This window comes from Grampus griseus, assembly GCF_964374135.1.
Source record: "Grampus griseus genome assembly, chromosome: 8".
In the NCBI taxonomy this organism is placed as follows: domain Eukaryota; kingdom Metazoa; phylum Chordata; class Mammalia; order Artiodactyla; family Delphinidae; genus Grampus; species Grampus griseus.
The window spans coordinates 109107658-109125024 of NC_139002.1; the positions used below are offsets into that span (position 1 = coordinate 109107658).

The window sequence follows — 17367 nt, forward strand, 5'->3', positions numbered from 1 at the left end:
CCCTGACGGTGCTCCGTTTCCCACACGCAAGCCTTTGGCTGGCAATCTTTCCAGACGCGGCCTTGCTCTGGACTAGTCCCCTAAACCCCACCCTCTCTGGATCCCCCACCCTCCCTGCTCAAGACCACACTGGACTGGGCCACCCTGGACCCCCAGCCCGGACAGGCTCTCGCCCAGCGGCCACCCCGACTCCTGCCCTCAGCACTCACTCTGATCTCCCCCACACACCGCCCAAAACAAGCTCTTAGCCAGAGCAGCTCAGGATGACTTCCTGGGTGCTCTGGAAGTGGGTCTCCCCCCAACTGGACAGGGTTCCGGGCCTGCCTGGCTCGCCTTGGGCCCATGGGACCAGGACGAGACACGCGGGCACACCCGAGGCCGGGCCCCTGCTCTTAGCCTAGGGGCACGGCCCAGAGCACAGAGCACAGGGTGGGGGGCCTGGGCCGGTCTCCACAAGCAGCACTTTTATTTGAGCTGAGCTGTCAGCCGCCCGTCACAGGCCGAACCAGCCAGGGACGCCCCCGAGCCGGGGGTCGCAGCTCTGCCTCCGCCGCTGGTCTTCCAGGACCTGGTCCTGCAGGTCCTCAGTCACAGAACTGCCTTCAGCCCTCTTTTTCTCAGGAAACAGATCTGGGAACGTGAAGGTCTGTCCGTGCGCCTGGGGAGAAAAGACACGGGCTCAGCCTGCAGCGCGGGCGGGACAGGCCAGGAGCCCCGTGGGAAGGTCCGTGGCCAGATGGAACCCGCCCGCCCGTCGCCTGCAGGACAGACGCAGGCTGGGCCCCAGCCCTCCGCGGTGGAAACCATTGCTGCGACAAGGCCCCTCATCGAGGCCAGCTCTTCAGGCAGCGTGTCCCCATCCGGGGGAGCCCAGCAGAGCACCCACCCCCGGCAGGAGTCGCCCGGCCATACTGTGGGCAGGGGCGAGGAAACAAGGCACAGATAGTGTCTGCTGCCTCCCTGGAACGTCTTCCACCCAAAATACCTACAGGCCTTTACCCACATTAAAGACGAACCCTCCTCCCGGCTCAGAGCTTGGCAAATAAAACGCATGTAACGTACAAAGAAACGTACATGCGAGCACGCTATAAATCAAGGCCGGCTTCGCAAATTAACTGGTTTTACGTCTTTCACTAGAAGTTCAGAACGCGTGAGTGCCGGCCAAGTCCCAGCCCGGACCCCCAGCACGTGGCCGGGGTACCAGCCTGGCCCGTCAGTGGGCTGGAGGGAGGAGGGGACCCCAAGCAACGTGAGGTGCGGGGCCACCTCCACGCGCTACACATCGCAAAGCAGCTCCAAGGATGGGGGGGCGGGGGGGCGACCCGGGCCAACACTCCCAGGGCTGCGCCGTCCACCTCCAGACGGGCAGAGAAGGACCGGATCTGGAAAATTTTAATAAGTAAAATCAGTGAAGTGCGCTTGGTTCTTGGAGACCCTTGTTTTGTAAAGAAATCTGGATTCGGGCAGGCGGCCAAGCGTGATCTGAAACAGCCCACATCCTCGGCCCTGAGAACGGGAGGTTCACATGGCGCGGAGTGCAGCCCCGAGTGATGAAAGGCAGCAACCGAGTGCTCGGTAGCCAGCCTGCAGGAGGATTCGCTTACACACTGCAAAACTTTCTTTCTTCTTCTTTAAAATACCAAAGGGCAATAGTTTACATGCAGGGCTGATTGCCCAGAATGGGGGATTTATGTTTAATATACCGAGGTGATTCTGCTAGTTTTCTGAGGTGGGGGAAACCCAAAATGACATTTTAAGATATAAATACAAAGATGGCAATCCGCAATAGCTTGGGAAAAAACAGAGGGCGCCGCCGGGAGAAATTCCTCGTTTCTCACCGAGACAAGCGCCGGGTGTGGGGGCCGACTGCGGCTCCCGGGGGTTCCCTTCCTGGAGAAATTCACCTTGTACTTTCAGAAATAAAACCCTCCATCCTTCCAAAGCTGATCAGCGGAAAAGAGCAGGAGGGGAGGAAAGTGTCGCAGTGAAAAGCGAAGACGCCGGCCTGGGATGGTGAGGGGCAGGCGGGGTCGGGGGAGCAGGCGCTCCGTCACCAGCAGGCGTCAGCGTCAGCCTGGGGGCCGAGGCTCCTCGCTGTGGGGTGACCCAGGTTCGCTAGCTCCCCGACTCTGGGCCAAAGAGACGGTTATCAGCTCGTGGGAGGAAACCCGGGACCCCCACTACGGGGGACCGGCTTTGCCGAAGCAGCCAACTCTGAACAAATCCAGAAATTTCACTTGTCTTTCTGATGGACCTCTGTGCGCTCTGCGATCAGCTCGGTGATGAGAAGCCCAGAAACGAGGCCCCAAGGGACACACGGGGAGGACGTCTCCGTAGACGGAGGACAGAGAGGGGACCCCTTCAGGGGGCGAGTGTCCAACCCCCCGGCCGGTTTCCAGGCACAGATCTGCCGGAGCCGGGCGGGGTGGAGGTGGGGGGGATCCGTTACAAATTTAATTTTGCAACGGAGGGAAGCGTGCCCGGCGGGGACGCCCTGTGCTCCCACTTGTGCTGCCCTGATTTCACAGGGGAAGAAAGGAGGCCGGGTGGCAGCTGCAGATACCAGATCCCAGGCCGCGCAGCTCAGCTTCCAGAGCGAGGTGGGGCCCGGGAAACGCAAGGGCTCGGATGACTCAAAAGCCACTTGTAACTATAGCTCTCGCTGAAGGGCCTCGTGGCGAATGCCGACATATGGGGTGTCGACCGGCGTGCCGTGACAAAGACAGATGGCCCAACTGAACACAGAGGACACAGGCGCCTTTATGAGGCCAACGGCCACTCTCCCTGCCTGGACTGGCTGATTTTATGCACAGCAAATATTAGGCCAAATAATTACGGGGGCCCCTGTTTAGAGCAACTGTGACCGTTTTTCAGCAAAGCTGCCATGCTAACGTGGTCTTTCAACAAACTACCTCCTAAGGCCCGAAACAGGCCCTGGGGCCAGAGGGTGTTTTCATAATAGCGCTACTGCCATCTAGCGGCCCCGGGGCCCGCAGGCTCCCCGCTCCGACCCAGGCTGTTTACGAGGAAACTAAAGAAACTGGAAGACCCCCACCCCCTCCCCCGCCGCCCAGGGTTTCAAACGCAGGGCAGTTAACAGACTCTGTGGGCAGGTCCAAGGTCACCTGCCCCGGCAGAGGAATCCTGCCTGCAGCCCACGGGGCCTTGGTGCTGGGTGGCCAAGGCTGTCCATTCTGAGTCAAGAGCATATCTGGGAAAGTACGTCTTGGGGCAGCTCAGGCTGGAAAGGAAGAGCCCGGAAAGGGGCTTGGAAAACGCGTCTTCCTCCAGCCAGCTCTGGGTTTCGGTCAGCAAAGGCTCAGATGGGGTGCTGAACCCTCTTTCCGGAGCCCCTCGCTAGGCAGGGGACACAGCGAAGAGAACCTGGGGGAGTGTGCCACACCCCGCAGTCCAGTCCAGAGGAGAGGGGGTCAGCCAGGACCCCAGCACACCCCAAGTGGTCTGGCTTGACACTGAGGCCCCAGCAGGAACCTCCACCCCATGGCATTAACTACTTCCTTGCTTTGATGCTTGCCAGTCCTGGTTTCTGTCTGAACCCACCCTCAAGCCCAGCGGGCCCACACCCGCCCACTGCACGCCCAGGGCTGGCCCCCGAGAAGTTCCCCGACACCCATCCCCTCCCACCTCTGAGCTGTGCTTTGAACCCCAGCTCCTCCCGGGGCTCCATGTGGATTAGAACTGGGTGCCAGCCTGGGGCCCCACGATCACGCCCACCCCCCGCTCCAGGCCGCGGTCGGGGCGAGCGCTCACCAGCTGCACGTGCGCCACCTTGTAATCTGGTTTCTTTATCCTGACGTTCCTGTAATCCCTCCTCCTGTTGGAACCTGTCGGAAGCGGGGGAAGACAAAAACCTTCACTCCCAGCATGAAGCTTTCAGTCCCACTAATCCGGGAACCCACTCTAGAAACAGGCAAACACGCAGGCACCTTGGGCTACAGGCCGCGGGCGCCACGCCCTGGGCCACTAGGCCGGGCTCGCACAGGCAGGCGCCACCACCGCCAACCTCCGCTCGGCGAGAACCCAAACGTGCCTGAAATAACTCAAGCAACGCTTTCTGCCCTGTCAGCACAGAGGCTCTCGCTGTCTGGCCTCCCCTCGACGGAGGGCCGCCATATTTACAACTGGGCAACCGGGGGCTGGCGGGCAGGGGTCAACAGGAAGGAACGAGAAAGCCCAGGGGAATAAAACAGTGCTTTGCTGACCGACCCAGGGGCAGGCGGGGGAGCGGGTGGGTGGGTTGAGTGTGGGGCCCTGCTCTGAGCAGCCGGCAGGGCCGGGCCACCCAAGTTCTAGCGCTGGGAGGCCACCTCCCCGCTGCGGTCCCCCCTCAGTTTCCTCATGTGCAAAGGACCACGTGGCAGAGTGGCCGCGAGGGGGGACCAGGCCAGCGACGCGGGCAGGAGCCCACACCAGAGGGGGCAGCCCCCACCCTGGGCACCCACCGTGCTGCATCCTTGTCCGCACAGCAGCCACGGGCACGTTGTAGATGTGCCCGAGGTAATTCCTGAGGTCCGCTCTGGTCATCCTGGGGCAAAGGAGAAAGAAAGGCAGTCTGAGCAGGGCCGAGGCACAAGGCAGCGCGCCCGGCGGGCTGAGCTGCGACCGCAGGCCCCGGGTGGGAGCGGGCTCGGGGGAGGCCAGGGCTGAGGCCGGGCCCCGCTGACTCCGGAGATGCAGCCCCTGGTCCCCACCCAGCACACTTGCATCCGGACGCAGCAGTGAGGGGGTGACGGGGGACCAGCCCCCAGGACCCAGTTCTCTTCTCCCTCCCACTGGCCACACTCCCTGGGGGCCCAGCTTCAAGGGGAGGGACGGGACGGTCTGCGAGTGCCCCCTGGCTGCCAGGAGCTGCCCGCAGCGCCCGGCCGCCCGCTCTGCAGCTGCTGCCCCGCCCGCAGCACCCTCCCAGCAGGCGCTTCCCAGAAATGACGGTCAAGGGGATGGTGGGCTAGGTCCCACTGCCTCTTCACCCTGCATGGGCCTCACACGGAAGCTCAAGCCAACCCCGGAACCGCTCAGACTTCAGCATGGGACACGGGGAGGCTGTGTCCCTTCGGCAACTGGGGCCTCCGTGAAGGCCCCATTTGAGGACGAAGGCTTTGGAAGCCATGGTGAGCGGGTGCAGGAGTCACAGCCCAGCCTCCTGGAAAGCGCAGCTAGGACCAAGGCAAGAAGAGAAGTCAGGTCTCAGGCCAGGCTTCCCAGGGGGCGGCGGGGAGCACAACACCCCCGGGCCCTGCACACACCAGACCTCGGGCAGTGTGGAGCTGCCTGCATAATTTTCACGGCAGGAAGAACCTTGCTTGTGAGTGGGGTTCGGCGGCACCTCTAGGGCTGTGGGCCCCTCGGGGCACTCCCCAGCCTGAATTCCTCTGGGGTCGGGGAGGGGGGGCTTACTCCATGGGGATCCGGAACTGCACGGTGTCCTCGGGCTGGGCCATGCCGGGCCGCACCAACTGGATGAAGAAGTTGGTGCGGAAGACCCGGAGCTGGGGGTTGCCCAGCTGGTACAGAGGGTACCTGCAAGGGGGAGAGGGGTCGTGTCAAACGCTCAGAACACGAGGCTCCCGGGACACCCCAGCAGGGTCCACAGGTCATCACGCCCATGGGGCCGGGGAGCCAAGGGGGCAGTCACCCACAGGCCACCCCCTTTGCTCAGCCGGCGTGGGCAGCCAGTCCCCAGGCCCCGGGGCGGTGTGGCCTGTTGACCCCCAAGGTCAGCCTTTGGAAAGGACCAGTGAATGATTCATGAACAGAGGCCAGAGGACATGCCCACCCCACCCCGTAAACAGGCTCAGAGTCATGTGTTTGTTCAAAGTGCCGGTCCCAAAGGCACGCGGCCCCCGCATGGCTGTCACCCTCCAGGAGTGGGCCCCACACAGGGCACGCCCTCTAGCTCCCTTCAGCTCAGGTGAGGTGGGATCGGTCAGAACCAGCTTATTCTGCACTGGCCCCACCCCCGCGGCGGGGAAAGGGATGGGGCCACCTCCACACCCCCTGTGCTGGGAACACCAGCTCATCCTTGACAAGCGTGAAGATCAGAAGATAAGTGGCTGGGGAGAGATGGTGTGTGCAGATCACCAGCTACAAGCTGACCGCCTGCCTGCCCCACCCCCAAAACCCCCCAACTGAGCAGAGGCATCTAGAAGGTGCAGGAAGCTACCACCTGCGGCTCCCACCCAACTGCCCCTGCCAGCTGGACCCATGCCCCCGGTGGGGTCTGGTGGGCCAGAAGGGCCACACTGCCAACTGGGCCTCGGGGCTGGGGTGAGGAGGGGGCCCAAGGTACACAGGGGCTGCAAGGCGGGGCCAGGGGTCTACTGGGAGCCCAGGGGACGGGTCTTGGTGGAGGGTGGGAGCAGGGGCTGAGGATGCCATCTAGGGTCCCTGGTGACCAATCTGCAGCACAGCACGTGGCCCCTGATCTTGGGGAGCACCCAGCACCAGGGAAGGGGGCTCAGTGAAGCCAAATCTCATGCTGCCTCTGGGCCTCACAAATCTGGGGAGCGTGAGGGGGTCAGGAGCCGAGGTCCAGGGTGTGGCACTCTGAGGGGGCAGGGCTCAGGCACCCTGGCACGGGCCGGGGCACCCGCATTAGAACGACTGCTGGGCTGAGCGCTAGGTAACGTCTCCCGGGGTCTCCTGGCGACCCAGTCCCACGTGGCAGCTGCCCCATTAGAACCCTGTGGCACAGCCTCCTCCGCTGTGCCGGCGAGGCGGGAGGGGCAGGTTCTGGAAGCGCAGGGCTGCTCGTCCAGGACCGAGCCTCGCTCTGCCCTCGTGGGGGTCCAGGCCGGCGGGCGGCCACCCAGGCTCACACCTTCCCCCTGGTGACCAGCGGCGAGCACTGCAAGGGGCGCAGTCTGGGTCCCCTGGGGAGCTGCGGGGGGTGGGGGAGCAGTCGGCCGGGGGGGCGGGGGGGACCGAAGCCCGAGGTCGGCGGACCCCAGACCAGCCAACCTTCTCTCCCACCCGCCCGCGCCAAGCGTCAGGCCCGACCCCCAAGGGGCGGCCCGGGCCCCTCCGGCTCCGGAACGACCACCCCAGCCCCAAGCCCGCCCCGCCCCGCCCCGCCCCCACGGGCGCCTCGACGCCGCGCGTTCCGCGCGGGTCTCTGAGTCACGTCCCCGCGGCCCGGCCCGGCCCCCGCAGCAAAGTCCCGGGCGCGGCCACGCCCCCGACCCCGCACCCCGGGACCCCCACTCACAGCACATTCCGCGCCATCGCCGGCTTCCGGGGCCGCGGGCGGAAGGAGGGGCGCGCCCGGCCCGGACCCACGCCGCCGCAGCGCCTCCTGGCGCCCGGGAGGACGCGCGCAGCCCACGCACCTGGGGCGCACCTGGCGGCCCCCCCACCAGCCCCACCGACCCGCTCACCTGAGCCTCACCTGACTCCCGAAGCTCCGCACACCCAGTATCCACTCCCCACCCCTCACGCCCCGCTCATGCCCGGCAGCACACCCCAGTCCCACATGTCCCCCCTCCACCCTGGGCCCAGCACACCAGTGGACCACCACGCATGGCCCCCACGCACCCGCCCGTGCCCAGGATAACTGCAGGTCATGCCGCCCAGAGCCTTCCACCCTTCCAGCTGCTGGTCAAGGTGGGAGGCTGGGGGAGTTGGGGAGGGGAGGGTGTGTCGGAGGGCCCTCTCTCCACCTGGCGGAGGTGGTCTCCTCCCTCCCTCCCTGGCCCCCATCCCAGTCCTTCTGGCCGGCCCAGCTGGGCCCTGCCCTGGGCCCCTCTCCCCGTCCCCTGAGACCCCCCCAACCAGGTGCCCCAGCCACGCCTCCTCCGTGAGGCTGCTGGCTGCTTCAGGCCTCTGCTGGGCACCCCACTTCCAGCCTCCCCACAGCACAGCCCTCACGGGGGACCCCTCCATAGGGCCAAACCCGGGGCCCACTGCCCCCCCCACCCCCGCAGACACACACACAGCAGGCAGACCTGTGGGGAGGCGAGGGCCGCAGCCCCCCTCCTGCCGGTGCCGGTCCCCAGGCCCTGCTCTTCCCCGGTCCCCTCTGCTCCCTGCTTCTAGCCTCCCCCAACCAGACTGTCTGGTTCCCCTGTGCACCCCACAGCACCCCACCCTAAGTGCTCTTCAGGGCAGGGAGGGCATTCCACAGCCTGCAGAGAGAGAAGGAACCCCAGGAAGCAGGGGAAGGTCTAGGCCTCCAGGGTGGGGATGGAACGGCAAGGAGGCATGAGTAGAAAGACCCTGAGGAGGGGCAGGCATCACGCTCCTGTGAGGCGCTGGGTGCTGGGCAGGGGGCTGGAGCGCCCTCCTTACTGGAGTGTTTGGTGGTGGAGACCTTAAGTGGATTCGTCTAGGATGAAGAAACTGACATTGGGGAGCGGGAGCTGGGGCGGGGTCAGCTGTGACTGGGGGGGACAACGGCCTGCTGGGGAGGACCAGGGGAGGGCAGAGAAATGTCCGGCCCTTGTGGGATGGAGGGGGTCCAGGCTCGTTTGCAGGGGGACACACCATGCTGGAGGGGGCCTGAGCTGCAGGGCCTGCTGTGCCAGGGCCCCGTGAGGCTGACAGGTGACCTTGGCAGGGCCCAAGGAGGTGGGGAGATGGCTGGAGCTGGAAAATGGGGGTCCCCGGACTTGGAGGCCAGGAGGCTTTCTTCTTCTTTCTGTAAAGCTTTAATGCAGCAGCCATATTCCAACCCAAAGGTCATGGTGCTGCTCAGAGGTGTGGCCGGGACCGGAGCTCAGAGCCGTGCGGGCCTGATGGGAGGGGCCCGCGTGAGGCGCAGCGCTGGATTTCAGTGGACGTTGCTCTGATCAGTGGGACTGAGAGAGCTGAGGTCCTCGAGGAGGATGGGGCAGGGATGGGGTCTCAATGGTGCCGGCCCCCAACACTCAGCCCGTGCTTTTCTGATTACCTGCCAACTGGGTTCCTCCCCTCAAGGCCTGGGACCTGTGAGTGTAAGGTGGGTCTCAACCCCCCCAGCCTGGGGAGCCCCCGTGTGGCCCTTCTCTCTTCCTCTTCCCCTGTGTCATCACCTCTCTCCCCTCACTGCTTTTCATGGCTTCACGCGGCTAAGTTTGTCAAGTAAAGGAGAGGAGGCCCAGTTAAATCTGACGCTCAGATAAACAACATTTTTTGTTATTTGTTTTTTAATAGACTCTTTTAAGAATGATTTTCGGCGTACAGAAAAATTGCTGAGAAGGTACGAAGGATTCCCTATACTCTGTCTCTCCTGCCCCCCATTCTCCCGTATTATTAACACTTGCACTCATGTGATACAGTTGTTACAACTGATGGACCGATGCCTATACATTAATATTAGCTGAAGGCCTTAGCTCACATTAAGGTTCACTCTTGGCGTTGCACGTTCTACAGGTTGTGACGGATGTGTAATGACCTGTGCCCACCATGACAGTATGTCCTGCAGGGTGGCTGCACTGCCTGAAACCCGTCTGTGCTCCTTTTCGCCCCTCCTCCCAGCCCCTGGCCACCATAGGCCATTTGACTGTCTCCACGGTTTTGCCTTTTCCAGAATGTCCTGTGGTTAGGATCATACAGTATGTGGCCTTTTCAGACTGGCTTCTTTCTCTTGGTCGTATGCACTTATGTTTTCCTCTGTGTCTTTTCGTGGCTTGATAGCTCCTTTCTCTTTAGCACTGAATAATATTCCACTGTCTGAGGTACCGCAGAAACGTATCCGCTCACCCACCGACGGGCATCTTGGTTGCTTCCACATTTTGGCAATTATGAATCAGCTGCTGTAAACCTCCAGGTGCAGGTTTTTACGTGGACGTAAGGTTCCAGCTCCTTTGGGTAAGTACCAAGGAGCGTGATGCCTGGATCTTACGGTCAGAGCGTGTGTAGTTTTGTAAGAATCCACCAAGCTTGTCTTGCAGAGTGGCTGAGCCGTTTTGCGTCCCCACCAGCAGCAATGTGGATTCTGTTGCTCCACATTCTCGCCAGCATTTGTTGGTGTCAGTGTTTTGGATGTGGGCCTAACAGGCATGTAGGGATATAATTCGTTTATTTTATTTTTTTTTAATTTTTATTATTTTTTATTTTTGCGGTACGCGGGCCTCTCACTGCCGTGGTCTCTCCCGTTGCGGAGCACAGGCTCCGGAAGCGCAGGCCCAGCGGCCATGGCTCAGGGGCCCAGCCGCTCCGCGGCACGTGGGATCTTCCCGGACCGGGGCACGAACCCATGTCCCCTGCATCGGCAGGCGGACTCTCAACCACTGAGCCACCAGGGAAACCCCTAATTCTTTTATTTTTTTTAACATACATTTTCATTTGCTAGATCTGACATCCCTACCTGGGGCCCCACCACGCGTTGGTGCCGGAGAGGCCCAGAAGTGGCCCAGGGGAGGAGGACCCCCCATGGGCAGGTGAGGGGGGCGGTGGTGGTGAGCAGGAACCTTCCTGGGAGGACAGCTTCCCCGCTGCGCTTTGCAAGTGAGACTGGGGAGCTGGGGCTTCTTTCAGAGAGCAGTGGGCATCCCTGTAGGGCTCCAAGGGAGGGACAAGATGAGCTTGGAAGTGCCTTGGGGCTGCAGCTGAGGATGGGGGCACCTGAATAAAATAAAAGCGTGAGATGCACTGGACTCCCTTGTAAACGTGGGGTGGGGAAGGGTAACAGAGGTTGGAGGGGGCTTAAACGAGGCTGTCAGAGAGGCCCCACAGAGGAGACAGCATTTCCAGGGCACGCAGACAGCTTGTGCAAAGGCCCCCAGCCAGATGGGAGGGATGCAGAGGGCGAGGTGTGGGGAGGGGGCTGGGATCTCCCCCAGATCTCCCCGGGTTCACAGGCCCAGGAGCGGCCCAAACCCCATCTTCCTGGGTCTGCGGAGGCTTCACTATAGAAAACAATTGATTAAATCATTGGCCACTGATTGTGGATTCCACCTCCAGCCCGTCTCTACTCCCCTGCTCAGGGTTGGCTCTCCTGACATCAGCCCCCTTCCTCGGGTCTTTTCCCAAAACTTCCTCATGAACAGAAACCCAGTAGCGCTGCAAAGGGACTTGCTGTGAGTATGAATAACGAGACACCCATTTCACCTTCATGGCTCTCAGCGGTTTAAGGAACCGAGGACAAAACTCCAAATATTATAATAAATGATGCTCAGGAAATTCCAAGGGTCTTGGGAGGAAGCTGGCAGCCAGGGAGCGGGGGCAAAGACCAGACATATATTACTTATAAATCTCGGCATTACAGCCTGTTTTTGTAACCGGGGAGACTCCAAATGTTTCAGAAAGCTCTGAGGACAATTCCAAAGAGGGAAGGGGGCAGACCAGCAAATACGTGATCCTGATAACGGGGTACGTGCAGTCAAGCACACGTCTTGTAGAAGATGTTTTTAACGGTTTTAGTGCTTTTCTAAGAATGGGAAGATGCAGGAAACTGGGTTCATAACATTTTCTCCTGAAAAACGATCTGAGGGCCACAGTTGTGCCAGTTTTCCCAGAGTGCCTCATCCTGCCCTTTGTCCTGGACTTCTTTTAGGGTGTGTTGTAGGTCAGCGACTGTGGTGGCTGATGACTTCATTCTTGTAGAACTGGATGGTGGGCAACATTCTTTACTTTACAATCCCTCCCTTTCCGTCTTCATTTCAACCAAGCTTCGGGAGGCATTGCGTGACCAGTTTGTTCCATGGCGCTAGGAGTGCTCATTCCCGAGTCAGACGAGGATTTCCGTGACGGGTCACGCAAGGTGCTGTTACTGGACTAGGCCCTATTAGCAGTCACCCAAAGCCTCTGGACCCCCTGTCCTGCTAGTCTGTTATGGTCCCAGGAAACGGGTCCCTGTCTGTACTTCTTCCTACATCTAGAGTTACACTATTACAATCACTGATCTTATAGAACTGTATATTAGATCAATCATTTCACGTCTCCTAATCATCATTAATGTTATCTGAGGGTCGATCACACATGTGGCAGTGCAAGAAACAATCGTCTTGTAAAATAGGCGGGATGCACGTCATATAGCTAAGGACGTTAGTAAGGTCACGAGCAAGCATTTAAGCTAAGAACTTCTGTTAGGTGTGGCCCGGTATCTCCCCCGGTCATCTGGCCAGTCTGTTCTGTACCAGTTGCTATCTTTAAGGGAAATGATATATTGCTGTGTCTCATAAAGTCCACCAAAGATGTCTGCACGTACGAGGCCAGTGGTGGGTCATCGTGACCTCTTGCAGGACTGAGAAAGGAATGTTATCTTCCGAAGAGTTACATGGCTGACGTCAAAAGAAGAAAAATAGATTTTTATGGTTGAGCAGGTACTTCTTTCCTTGGGGAGGTCTGGTTAATGCCTAATGCAGATGCATGATGCCCACCAGAGGGGAGGGGAGAGGCCAGAGGGCAGGGGAGGAACTTCCCGTTGACATTTCTCTTGTCCTGCCTTAGAACTTGAATTCCTTTCCATCAGGTGTTTGCCGTCCATGTTCAGAACGAGCTCTGTGGGGTGCCCCCCACCACCGTGGCCTGTCTGGAGGACGTCCCCTGAGCCCTGCGGGTCTTTCCCCAGGGGTTCTCGGCATCTTCATGAGACCCACCTCTAGCTGGGGTCTGGCACACAATAACCAAGGGTCCTCAGCACTGGGGGGGGCCTTCGCAAACTGGAGCAGGGAGAAGTGGGGAGGGGGGAGACGGCGTCTCATTTGTTTTCATTGATACTTTAGTTTCACGCCGTTTTGATGTATTTATCAGTCACTTGCATTTCTGATTCTGTAACTTTTCTATGCCTTTTGCTCATTTTTTTTCTATAAGGCCGTGTTATGGGCTGCCTTGTGTCCCTCCGAACGTTCATATGTGGAAGTCTTAACCCCCAACACCTCAGAATGTGGCTGTGTTTGGAGCTGAGCCTTTAAAGAGGTGATTAAGGTAAAATGAGGTCACTAGGGTGGGTCCTAATCCCATAGGACTGGTGTCCTTATGAGAAGAGGAGATCAGGACACAGACACACATGGAGGGACGACCCTGTGAGGACACAAGGAGAAGATGGCCATCTACACGCCGAGGAGAGAGGCCTCAGGAGGACCCAGCCCTGCCCACACCTGGATCTGGGATTCCAGCCTCCAGGACAGGGGACAGTGAATGTCTGCTGTTTAAGCTGCCCCGGCTGTGGGCCTTTGTTATGGTCACCTAGCAAACTAATTAGGGTGTTCATGTTTTCCTTATGTATTAATTATGTTACCCCCTTGTCTGTCATATTTGACTCAAAATATTTTCCCACTTTTGTCATTTGCCTTTTAATTTTTTAAAAACAGCTCTATTGATGGATTCTTGACACACAAGACACTAAGCACACAATATGACAAGTTCTGACCTGTGTAGACACCCATGAAACTATCACCACCATCAAGATGGTGAGCACATCCATCATCCCTAAAAGTGTCCTCTGGCCCCTGCGATCCCTCCTCCCATCCTTCATGCCATACCCGCCCCCCCCCCCCCGAGTTCTCAAGCAACCAATGAATTGGTTAGTTTGCATTTTCTACAGTTTTCTATGAATGGAAGCATATAACATGTACTCTTTTTTGTCTGACTCTTTCTCTCAACATAACTATTTTGAGATTCATCCATGCCTTTCTGTGTATCAGTGGAACATTCCTTCTGATTGCCGTAGTATGGATACACAAAAATTTGTTTATCCATTCATCTGTTGATGGACATTTGGGTTGTTTCCAGTTTTTGTCAATTAAAAATAAAGCTGCTTTTTACATTCATGTGAAAGTCTTTGTGAGGACAAACATTTCCTTTTCTCGTGGGGATATGCCTAGAAGTAGGATTATGAGGTCACATCTATGCTTAAATTTTAAAGAAAAAAGACACTGCCAAACTGTATCACGTTACATTTCCAACAGAGATGTGGGGCTTCTCCACATCATGGCCATTTGGGATGGTTAGTCTTTTTCATTTTAGCTATTCTTACAGAGTGCTGTCCTGCAAGTTTATTTTGCTTTTCCCCAATAGCTAATGGTGTCGTGCATCTTTTCACGTGCTGATTTGCCATCCATTTATCTTGTTTAGTAAAGTGTCTGTTTAGCAAAGTGAAGAATCTTTTACCCGTTTTCAAAAACTGGGTTTATTGTTGAGTTTTAGAGTTCTTTATATATTCTGGATCAGCCCTTTATGAAATATATGCTTTGCCAAACTTTTCTCCCTCTCAGTGGCTTATCTTTTCTTTCTCTGTACACTGTTTTTGGAAGAGCAATTTTTTAAATATTTTGATGAATTTCAACTCACCAGTTTGTTTTTTTAAGGCCCATGCTTTCCATGTTGAATGTAGGAAATCTTTGCTTTGTCCGAATTCACAGAGATTTTCCCTTATGTTTTTAATAGGTCTAGTTTTACATTTAGTTCTATGATCCACTTTGAGTTAATTTTTGGATGTAGTATGAGATATAAATCCAAGTTCCTCCTCTCCTTCTCGCGCTCTCTTTTTTCTGCTTGTGGATATCCGATTTGTTCCAGCGTGATTTATTGGAAATGCTATCACTTATGCACTGAATTGCCCCTGCACCTCTGGTTGACCAGGGTGTCTATGAATAAAGGAGTTTTCCTTCCTTCTCTTCAATCTGTATGACATTTTCCTGCCAGATTGCAAGAACCTCCAGTGCAATGTTGGACGGAAGTGGTCAGAGCAGACATTCTTGTCTTGTTCCTGATTTAAGTGAGAAAACATTCAGTCTTAGATGCCCCTTGTTGGCTGACGAAGTTTCCCTCTACTCCTAAGTTTGCTGAGAGTCCGGGCTTTGTTTTTTAATCAGGAATGAGTGTTGAATTTTGTCAAACGCTTTTTCTGCACCTATGGAGGTGATTATATAGCTCTTCCTTTTGAGTTTGTTGATATGGTGAATTACTCTGATTAATTTTTAAATGTGGTACCAACCCTACATTCCTAGGATAAAACACACTTGGTCGTGATGTGTTATCCATATTATACATTGTTGAGTTCTATCTGCAAAATTTTGTATCGGATTTTTGTGTCTATGTTTATGGGGAATAGTGGTCTGTGGTTTTCTTTTCTTATATTATCTTTGGTTTGGGTATCAAGGTAATGCTGACCTCGTAGAACGAGTCAATTTTTTAATAGAATTTGTATATAATCGTTATTAGTTTTTCTTTAACTGTTTGGTAAAATCCGCCAGTGAAGCCGTCTGGGCCTGGAGTTTCCTTTGTGAGAAGGTTTTCAACTACACTTTCAGTTCTTTAATAGATAAAGGGTTATCTATTTTTCTTTGAGTGGGCTTTGGTACGTTGCGTTTTTAAAGACACCTTCATCTAACCTGTCAAATTTATTGTCATCGAGTTGTTCATAATATTCCTTTATTACTCCTTTAATAGCTGTACGATCTGTCGTGATGTCACCTCCCTCATTCCTGACATTGGTCATTTCAGTTCTATCTCTTTATCTGTCTCCTTTCCTGGTCAGATTGGTTCATGGGTTATCTGTTTTTATCGACATTCTCAAAGAACGAAGTTTTGGTTTGATTTTCCTGGTTTTTCTATTGTTCTTCTGTTTTCTACTCCATCAACTTCTACTTGATCTTTATTGTTTCCTCTCTCATGCTTACTTCAGGTTTAATTTGCATTTCTTTTTCTGTTTTTCTTAGGATGGGAGCTGAGGTCATTGATTTGAGAGCTTTCTTGTTGTCCAATATAGGCATTTCATGGTAGAAATTTCACCCTGAGTCCTGCTGTAGCAGTTTTGCATAAGTTCCCATGTGTTGTGTTTTTATTTTCATTCTGTTGAGAATGCTTCCTAATTTCCTTTTTGATTTTTCCTTGACTCAAGGGTTATTTGGAAGTGTGTTATTTAAATTCCAAATATTTGAGAATTTCCCAAGGATTTTTGTGTTATTGATTTAAAAGTTAATTCCATTATGGTCAAAGAATATAATTTATGTAACTTGAATCCTTCTCAACTTATTAAGTCTTGTTTTATGGCCCAGAACATGGTCTGTATTGGTAAATGTTCCATGTGCACTTGGAAAGAACGTGTATTTGAGTGGCTTGTTCTATAAATGTCAGTCAAGTTGGTTGGCAGTAATGCCCAAGTTGCCCACCTTCTTGCTGATTTTCTGCCTACTTGTCTAATGATTGAGAGAGGGATACTGAAATCTCTGACTGTAATTGTGGGTTTGTCTATTTCTCCTTTCATTTATATCATGTTTGGCTTTATGTGTATTCCAAAGGTCTGTAATTCCTTTTAACCTGTGTGTGTCTTTATACTTAAAGTGTGTTTCTTGTAGGCAGTACCTGGGAGGGCTCTGCCTTTTTAACCCAGTCTGACCATATCTGCCTCTTATTGGGGTGTTTAGACCACTTACACTTAACGTGCTCACCCACAGGTGTGAGTGCATCATCTCTCACGCACGTTCTACCTGTCCCGTCTTTTTTTTCTCCATCTTTCCTCTTCTTCTGTCTTCTTCTGCACAATCAAGAGTTTCATGTTTTCCACTTTATCTTCTTTGTGGCTCTTCAGCTATAACTCTGGGCTGTTACTTTGTGGTGGGTTCCTTAGGGGTTTTAGTTTACAGTGTTAACTTTGCAGGGTTGGCTTTGATTGATTGATTTTTCTCCTCCTTATGGCTCACTGTTTCCTGCTTCTTTGCCTGTTTGATAATTTTTGATCAGACGCCAGACATTGTGAGGAGCTTTTCCCTCCGTTGGTACAGAGGCTATTTTTGTATTTCTACAAATATTCTGGAGCTTTGTTCTGGGGTGCAGTGAAGTTACCTGGTCATGGTTTGATCCTTTCTGGTCTTGTTTTTCTGATTTGTAACAGGGCGTCTGGCACCGTGCCCCATTCAGGGTGAACTGTTCCCAGGACTGAGGCAGGACCTTTCTGAGTACCCGAGACCCCGCGAAGTGTCCATTTTCCTAGTCTGCTTGGTGGGAACAGACCCTATTCCTAGCCCTGCATGAGCAGTGCGCATTGGTCCCTCCAGTCCTCCCAGGGCTTCTTTTCTGAGCCTTGAATAATTTCCTCCCAGGCATGTGCTTATCTTTACTTGACTGAATACGTGAGTGGTCCCCTCTGCAGGGCTCCAGGGCTCCCTCCCTGTGCATGCTTTGCTTTCTGATAATCTGTCCTATGAACTTTTGTTGCTTTGCTCTCCCTAGACCTTCAGCTCTTTCTCATCAGCTCAGGGATTCTGTCTGGCTCCCCCTCAATTCCTCCTTCCTCTCTCGAGAAAGCAAGCTGAGCAATTATAAGCCTCAAGCTGATTGTTTCTCGTCTCCTAAGGACCGCTGCTGTTCACGGCCTGATGTCTACTGTCTCGAAAAATACATTGTTTCATGTACTTTTATGGTTGTTGTTGTTGTTTTGTTTTGGGGGTTGTTTCAGGCAGGAGGATAAATCTGGTCCCTGTT

The 17367-nt window shown here is 55.4% G+C and overlaps 1 protein-coding gene across 1 annotated transcript; it reads right to left on the reverse strand.

The window, feature by feature from the left end:
* Positions 1 to 442: 442 nt before the first annotated feature.
* Positions 443 to 7281, reverse strand: MRPL23 (mitochondrial ribosomal protein L23). The gene is made up of 5 exons (XM_082660616.1): positions 7229 to 7281; positions 5419 to 5541; positions 4464 to 4546; positions 3772 to 3845; positions 443 to 658 (listed from the first exon to the last, which is right to left on the reverse strand). Exons 1-5 carry the CDS (start codon positions 7243 to 7245, stop codon positions 494 to 496), a joined length of 462 nt encoding a protein of 153 aa, XP_082516742.1. The 5' UTR covers positions 7246 to 7281; the 3' UTR covers positions 443 to 493.
* Between the last annotated feature and the right edge of the window lie 10086 nt (positions 7282 to 17367).

Excerpts from the sequence above, each read along its gene's own strand:
- MRPL23 (XM_082660616.1), bottom strand. Across the intron at positions 4,547-5,418 it reads CAGTTCCGGATCCCCATGGA|GATGACCAGAGCGGACCTCA; the intron begins GTAAGCCCCCCC and ends CCTTTGCCCCAG. Across the intron at positions 3,846-4,463 it reads GCGGACAAGGATGCAGCACG|GTTCCAACAGGAGGAGGGAT; the intron begins GTGGGTGCCCAG and ends CGCTTCCGACAG.